General features: G+C 49.2%; 1 protein-coding gene across 1 annotated transcript; it reads right to left on the bottom strand.

The window, feature by feature from the left end:
- Positions 1 to 234: 234 nt before the first annotated feature.
- Positions 235 to 7,035, bottom strand: KRT9 (keratin 9). The gene is made up of 9 exons (XM_059149655.1): positions 6,702 to 7,035; positions 6,346 to 6,638; positions 4,451 to 4,533; positions 4,182 to 4,338; positions 3,744 to 3,905; positions 2,928 to 3,053; positions 2,580 to 2,803; positions 1,563 to 2,212; positions 235 to 254 (listed from the first exon to the last, which is right to left on the bottom strand). Exons 1-9 carry the CDS (start codon positions 7,033 to 7,035, stop codon positions 235 to 237), a joined length of 2,049 nt encoding a protein of 682 aa, XP_059005638.1.
- Positions 7,036 to 7,287: the final 252 nt, after the last annotated feature.

The following is a 7,287-nucleotide window of genomic DNA, read 5'->3' as shown; positions in this document are numbered from 1 at the left end:
CAGGCAAGGAGTGGGATCACCCCCAGACCAGACAGTGGAAGAGAGGTCTCCCCAACCCTCCCAAGGGAGGGAGTCAATGGGCAGAGAGAGACCCACTCAAGGCAGTCCCAAATGAGCTCTGGGGCTCGTTGCCAGCTGTGCCTGATGCCAGAAGACAATGAGCAGGCTTCATAGGGAGGCCGCCTGTCTGGAGGACACTCAGCTGGGGCAGGGCCAGGAACATTTACAGGAGCTCTAATATTGATTCTGGTAGCCTGTGGAGAGAGGAAGAGAGGTAAGAGTGTGAAGAGAGAACTTAGAAGAGGAGAAAGAGAGAATGAGACTTAAAGAAAGAAGGGCACACTGGGAGCAAGGAGACTGGAGCTCAAAGAGCTGGAAGAACCCTGGGGTCCCAGTGGCCCCCATCTAATTCCTAAACCTCTCTTGCAGCGGCCCTAACATATACTCTCTCGTTTCTTTTTTTTTTTTTTTTTTTTTTAAGATTCTACTTATTTGATAGATAGAGAGAGCACAAGCAGAGGGAGCAGCAGATGGAGAGGAAGAAATAGGCTCCCCACTGAGCAGGGAGCTGGATGTGGGGCTCAATCTCAGGACCCAGAGATCATGACCTGAGCCAAAGGCAGATGCTTAACTGACTGAGCCACCCAGTCTCAGCCCCAATACCCTTCCATTTCTGAGGATGAAGGTTCATGAGCCTGGCCCTTCCTCTACTCAACAGCAATATTAGTAAATTTCTTATATACTGAGGCAAGGCCTCAAACACATCCATGGCCCTGCAGTGCCACTTAACATACAAAAACCACATCAGACACCTTAGAGAAGGAGAGCTCCCACACACCTCAAGGCTTCTCTGAGCTAAACATTCCCAGTTGTGTTACCCAGGCTTTTACTACAATTTCATATTAAATTTTTATTTTATAAAATTCAACATACAAGAGGGGAAACTTTCTCTGACCTGGAGACCACTTGACTGTGTGACTCTTCTACATTTAGATTATTATGTTCAGTATCTGTTTTAGATGGTTGCACCATATAACAGACTTGTATGAGCCAACCATTGGCTACAACACCTGAACCTCTTTTCTACCTGAACTAATGCTGATCCAGGTCTCCCCACCCTCATGATGATTAAAAGTACTGGCTGTAGAGACCCACAGAGCTGAGTCCCTCAATTGTTAGTTTTAGGACCTTGAATAAGCTACATATCTTCTCTGAACCTCATTTTCCTTATCTCTAAAATAGGTAAAACAATACCCACCTCATAGTGTGGTGGGAAATATATAAGATAATGCACACTTTCCAACCCATCTCCTATGCTATTGAGACTCAGAACATGTGTAGATTTGGTCCTAGCCTCACCCAAAACTGTCAAAATTAATGAATGATAATTCAGAAATAAATAAATGTATTACACCTCACTAGAGTGTACACACCTCCCTAAAATCTAGATCTGTTCAGAATATTCATTTCCCAGAAAGCTCAAAGATACTCAAAAAGGGGTGGTAACTTGACAGCTTAAAACCCATGTCCCCCTGACCTCATAAGCTAGAGTTGTCCCTTACCTTGTTTATCATCACATTCACCAGATTTGGAGGAAGAGGACTGGGACTGAGATGATCTTCCACTTCCTTTGAATCCACTGCCTTCTTCATAGCCACTACCACTTCCTCCTCCAGAGCTACTGCCTCCACCATAGCTGCTTCCACTTCCTCCTCCAGAACTACTTCCTCCACCATAGCTGCCTCCACTTCCTCCCCTGCCTCCACTTCCTCCTCCAGAACTACTTCCTCCACCATAGCTGCCTCTACTTCCTCCTCCAGAGCTAATTCCTCCACCATAGCTGCCTCCACTTCCTCTCCTGCCTCCACTTCCTCCTCCAGAGCTGCTGCCTCCACCATAGCTGCCTCCACTTCCTCCTCCAGAACTACTTCCTCCACCATAGCTGCCTCCACTTCCTTCCTTGCCTCCACTTCCTCCTCCAGAACTACTCCCTCCACCATAGCTGCCTTCACTTCCTCCCTTGCCTCCACTTCCTCCTCCAGAACTACTCCCTCCACCATAGTTGCCTCCACTCCCTCCTCCAGAACTGCTTCCTCCACCATAGCTGCCACCACTTCCTCCCCAGGATCCTCTTCCATGACTGCCTCCACTTCCACCTTGATATCTATTTCTGCCACCTCCAAAGTGGCTTCGTCCAGATTCATGAGATTCACTGAGAAGGAAAGATAACACAGAGAGAAAAATTAGTGACCCCACATACATATTCAAGGATGGACCTGGACAGAGTCAAGACCCAAATATGAGTCTTCCTAAGGTTTCCTTCTGCAAAGCAGAGGACAGGCCGGGCTGGCATCACAACTTGAAGAGAGAGCCTCCCTCTCCCTGGAGCAAAGACTAGTCCCTTCTCTCATCTTTACCAACCTCCTTTCCCAAAACCCAAATGCCTTGAGGTTCCTTTACATCAACCCATCAGACCCTTGTGTACAGGAACTTCCCCAGATGCCTCTATCTAGAGGGACAGATATAGTGTCAGGAGCATAGAAATTCTTAGGGATTCCACAGAGTCCCAGGGAACTTACAAGTCCTCCTGGCCACCCTCAAGGAGGTTGCGGTAGGTCTTAATTTCCTGTTCCAGCCGTGTCTTAATGCTGAGCAGAAGGCTGTATTCTTGATTCTGGCATTCAATCTCTTGCCGGATCTCCGTGAGCTGGCCCTCCAGGTTACTGATCTGCCCTTGCAACTGCTGCAGCTGGCCACAGTAGCGGTTCTTGGTGTCTTCCAAGGACTTCTCCAGGGCTGATTTCTAGGAGGCAGAAGGAGGCTGTAAGAGGGATGCTACATCATAGCCCCTTCCCTTCCCACTCCAGGGATCATGCCAAGCCTTCGGTGCTTCACCCTGACAGAGGGTCTAGAGCAGAACTACCAACCTTGCTGAACTGAGACTGCAGCTCAATGTCCATCTCCTGAATGCTGCGCTGGAGCTGGGTCACCTCCTTGTGGTTGGACTCCATCTCCTGGCCACTGGTCATCACTTCCTGCTCCATCTGGCTCATCTGAAAATCCAAGAGCTCAATGAGAATCAGGCTGCACCAGAGACTTCCATGGGCAAAGTTCTGCACCCAACCCCCAGACCTTTACCTCTGGGGCCAAGAGTGAACCAAAAACAAAGACAAGTAATCCTGAGTTCTGGGTCTGCTAGCCAGCCAGGGTAATCAAATTCCCCCAACTGAACATTCCCTCTCAGCAAGGCTTCAAGACTCTTCATACTTGTCCCCAAACCACCTTTCTAACCTTATTTCAAACTGACCCCCAAACACATACACACTATAGACCATGCTCTCGTGTGCCAGGGTCTATGCTAAGCACTGGAGGCCCAAGGAGGAAGGGAGTCATCAGAGAGCTCAGTGTGGCATGAGAAGCATACTATGTACCTCTACTAGATTCTGAGGGCACATAGCCTTACATGAGTTGTTCATGCTCTGCCTGGTTCACATATGTAATAATCCATAAGCTTCTTGAGGGCAGCAGTCTTATCTGGCTCATCTCTGAGACATCAGGACTTCACATAAAACCTGCTACCGACAGGCTACCCAATAATTATGTTTGTGGTTTAATGAATGAAGATGGATAGGTGACAGCTGTACTAAGAGATGGAGGGGTGGGCGAATAGAGAGATGGGGTGGAGGAGTGGAGGGATCCGTGGAAGAGAGAGAGAGGTTGAATGGACAGCCCACTCTGCTCACCTGAGTCTCATATTGCACCTCAATGTCCTTGCGGTTCTTAGCACTGATCCGCTCATACTCTTCACGCATGTCATTGAGGATCTTGGTGAGATCTTTGCCAGGAGCAGCATTTATCTCCACACTAACATCTCCAGAGTTCTGCCCAGTCAGCTGATTCATCTCCTGCCAGGAACAAAGGAGATGTGAAGTCAAGGGGTGAGATCCTCTCCACCAACCTGTAGCCTTCACCTTCTCCCTCCCCAGAGGTTCAAAAAGGAGGCACAGTTGTGAAGGTAAAGCACAACCACCATCATAGGCAGTGCAAAGGAGGCGCTGGAAGTGTCCTCATATGTCAGGGAGAGGGTGTCTCCCAAGCAGTGCCCCATAGCTGTCCCCTCACTGTCTCTGTATTTCTGTTCCTCCCTCTCCTCAATAAGCCACAAGTACCCAGGGCCGTACCTCCTCATGATTCTTCTTCAGGGCCATCATTTCCTCCTGCAGAGACTCATACTGCATCTCCATGTCAGACTTTTGCATGTTCATATCTTCAAGCACCTTCCGCAAGCCATTGATGTCAGCATCCACTCCTTTTCGTAGGCTGTTCTCCATATCATACCTGCACACCAGCCACAGTAGGGAATGAGGGCACCTGTCCCTATAGGGACCTTCACAGCACTACAGGGTGGGGAAAGACTGATGACAACAGAGGGAGTGGGAGCAGAACTCACTTCATCCTGAAGTCATCCAGTGTCATGCGAGTGTTGTCAATATCCAAGAGAGTCTTATTACTGTTCACTGTGATGTTCACAATCTAAAAAAAAAAAAAAAAAAAAGAGGAGATGGCATGGAACTCATGCTCCCCTGCTATGATTCCCTGCTGGGAGGGCAAGAAGCCAGGCAGAGCTGTAAGAGATGAGGACTCCATCCAGGAAGACGCTTAAGAGATAGAAGGAGCTTCCAACAGCTGGTACGACCCACAGAACTCTCATGGGCTTCAGCAAGGATGTTCAGTGTGGCATTCATTCATTCATTCATTCACTCAACAAATATTTAAAGATATATTACAAAAGACACTGTGGAGTTTAGAGATCAATGAGATATTTCTCCTCAAAGAGCCCACAGTCAACTACCACATCCAAAGTTATCATAGAAGAATTCAAGGAAAGGAAAGATGACATAAGGCTATAGGAGATCAAGAAAGACTTCAGGAAGGAGGTGAAAACTGAATTTTTCCCTGCGCAGCTAAGATTGCACATGGATAAATAGATGGAAGAGGTTTGGGGTAGAAGAAACAGGATGTCTAGAGGCTGTTTATCAGAATTTGTAAAGGCAAGGGGAACAGGTGGGAACAGCAAATTGGCTAGACTGTGAACTCCTCAAGACAGAGACCAAGTCTGCTACATCACTATGTCTGCCAAGGGCAACACTGAGGTTAGTCATTCATTAAACTGACTGAGTGAATAAATGGATAGATGGACATTTGGATGGATGGATGAGTGGATAGATGGCTGGATGGTGGGAGGGTGGGCAGAAGGGGGAAACATGGGGGAGAATGGAAGAGTAGATAGATTACTTTTATCCCCAGAGTTCTAGATCCTGTTCATCACGTAAACAACGAGCATGTGTACCTGGAAAAATTGAGACAAGCCTCTATAGAGGTCCAGGAGAAGTAGGAAGGAAGAAATACAGCTTCTAATGTCCCAAACTAGAAAGCTCTAAATTCTTAGAGAGTGAGGGGAGAGGCAGGCACAGATTTTCTCCTCTCTTGAGCCATATGACCTACCTGTTTGGGGGCAGTAGCATTCTTACCTGTTTTTCATGTGATTATAGAAGTTTCAAATCAACAGGGACCTAAGAGCTGGTCTGCCCATCCTCTTCATTAAATACATAGGAGAACAGGTGCAGAGAGGGCATCAGGTTTCCCAGGATCACACAGTGAATTGATGGCAGACCCAGGACTGTATCACTGGCTCTCAGCAGAGCGCCTCCATCTCTGTGCTCCCTCCACACTGCCTCTTCATTCCCAATCTGGGCAGGCCAGGAGGAGACCCCCTACATCCAGTCCCGGGTTCACCCTTGTTCATCTAAGCCTCTCTTCTGCTCTGTTCAGACTCTGAAAGTGAGGAACATGATGGTGAAAGCCTAGAGCCCAGGCCAAAATCCCAGCCCTGGTACTATCAAGAACCAAACAGTTTGTTTTTGATGAAAGCATAATATTTCTTAAAAAATGGATTCCCGGGCACCTGGGTGGCTCAGTGGGTTAAGCCGCTGCCTTCGGCTCAGGTCATGATCTCAGGGTCCTGGGATCGAGTCCCACATCGGGCTCTCTGCTCAGCAGGGAGCCTGCTTCCTCCTCTCTCTCTGCCTGCCTCTCTGCCTACTTGTGATCTCTCTCTGTCAAATAAATAAATAAAATCTTTAAAAAAATAAAAATATAATAAAAAAAAATGGATTCCCTATTACCTAAGCCTAGGGTCTAACATCTGACCTTTTTGAAAGATGAAGCGTGTGAATGTGTGTGTGTGTGTGTGTGTGTGAGAGAGAGAGAGAGAAAGAGAGAGAGAGAGAGAGAGACAGAGAGACAGAGAGACCAGGAGAGAGGGAACAGAGTTTCCCCACTTACCTGGTTCTTGAGGTCTTCGATAGTGTCATAGTAGGACGAGTAGTCCCTGTGGAAGGTCCTGGGTCCCTGCTTGTCATACCATTCCCGAATCTTATTCTCCAGTTCCTTGTTGGCATTCTCCAGTGCCCGCACTTTATCCAAGTAGGAGGCCAGCCGGGAATTGAGGTCCTGCATGGCGGTCTTCTCATCAGCACCCAGAATACCACTGGCACCACTGTCAAAGCCACTGCCAAACCCCCCAAAACCTCCTCCAGAACCACCTCCAAAGCCTCCTCCAGAGCCACCACCAAAGCCTCCTCCAGAAACCCCACCAAAGCCTCCTCCAGAAACACCTCCAAAACCTCCTCCAGAAACACCTCCAAAACCTCCCCCAGAACTACCACCAAAGCCCCCAGAGCCCCCAAAGCATCCTCCAGAACCACCAACAAAGCCCCTAGAACGTCCATCAAAGCTACCAGCACTAAAGCCTCCCCCAGACATCCCACCGTAGCTGGAGCCAAAACTGCCAGCACCTCCCCTCCCACAGGCCCCAGAGCTCCCAGCTCCATAGCTACTGGAAGAGCTGAACCGGCCCCCTCCTCCACTAGCTCCCGAGCAGCTCATGCGGCTGAAGGAGGACATCATGCTGCCCCCACTGCCCCCAGAGCTGCTGCGGCTCCACGGGGAGGACATGAACTGTCTGCAACTCATGGCTGGCTCGTCGGGTAGGAAGCAGTCGTTGGAGCGCTGCTAGCTCCCGAGTGCAGGGTACCAAGCCATCCCCAGGCCTTCCTACTTATACCCCCAGCTGAAGGTGGCACGCCTAGGTGTGCCCCTCTGTCTGCACCAGCCTCCCCCTTCGGACATGAAGGAGATCTGGGTTCGGGAGGCGGCAGGGCTGCCCCAGGCTCAGCGTCCTTTGGTGACTGCCCAGAGGCAGCCCAGCCTCTCTCCATTGTGTGG

The sequence above is a fragment of the Mustela lutreola genome, chromosome 15 (assembly GCF_030435805.1).
Source record: "Mustela lutreola isolate mMusLut2 chromosome 15, mMusLut2.pri, whole genome shotgun sequence".
In the NCBI taxonomy this organism is placed as follows: Eukaryota; Metazoa; Chordata; class Mammalia; order Carnivora; family Mustelidae; genus Mustela; species Mustela lutreola.
Note: the sequence above shows the minus strand (reverse complement) of the source record. Positions and strands in the feature narration are given on the sequence as shown.

Bases quoted from the DNA above. Each gene is read 5' to 3' on its own strand.
- KRT9 (XM_059149655.1), bottom strand. From the start codon at position 7,035: ATGAGTTGCAGACAGTTCATGTCCTCCCCGTGGAGCCGCAGCAGCTCT. The intron at 6,639-6,701 runs GTGTTTCTGGAG...TTTCTGGAGGAG, and splicing joins TTCTGGGGGAGGTTTTGGAG to GCTTTGGTGGTGGCTCTGGA. The intron at 2,213-2,579 runs GTAAGTTCCCTG...TTTCCTTCTCAG, and splicing joins GAGGGTGGCCAGGAGGACTT to TGAATCTCATGAATCTGGAC.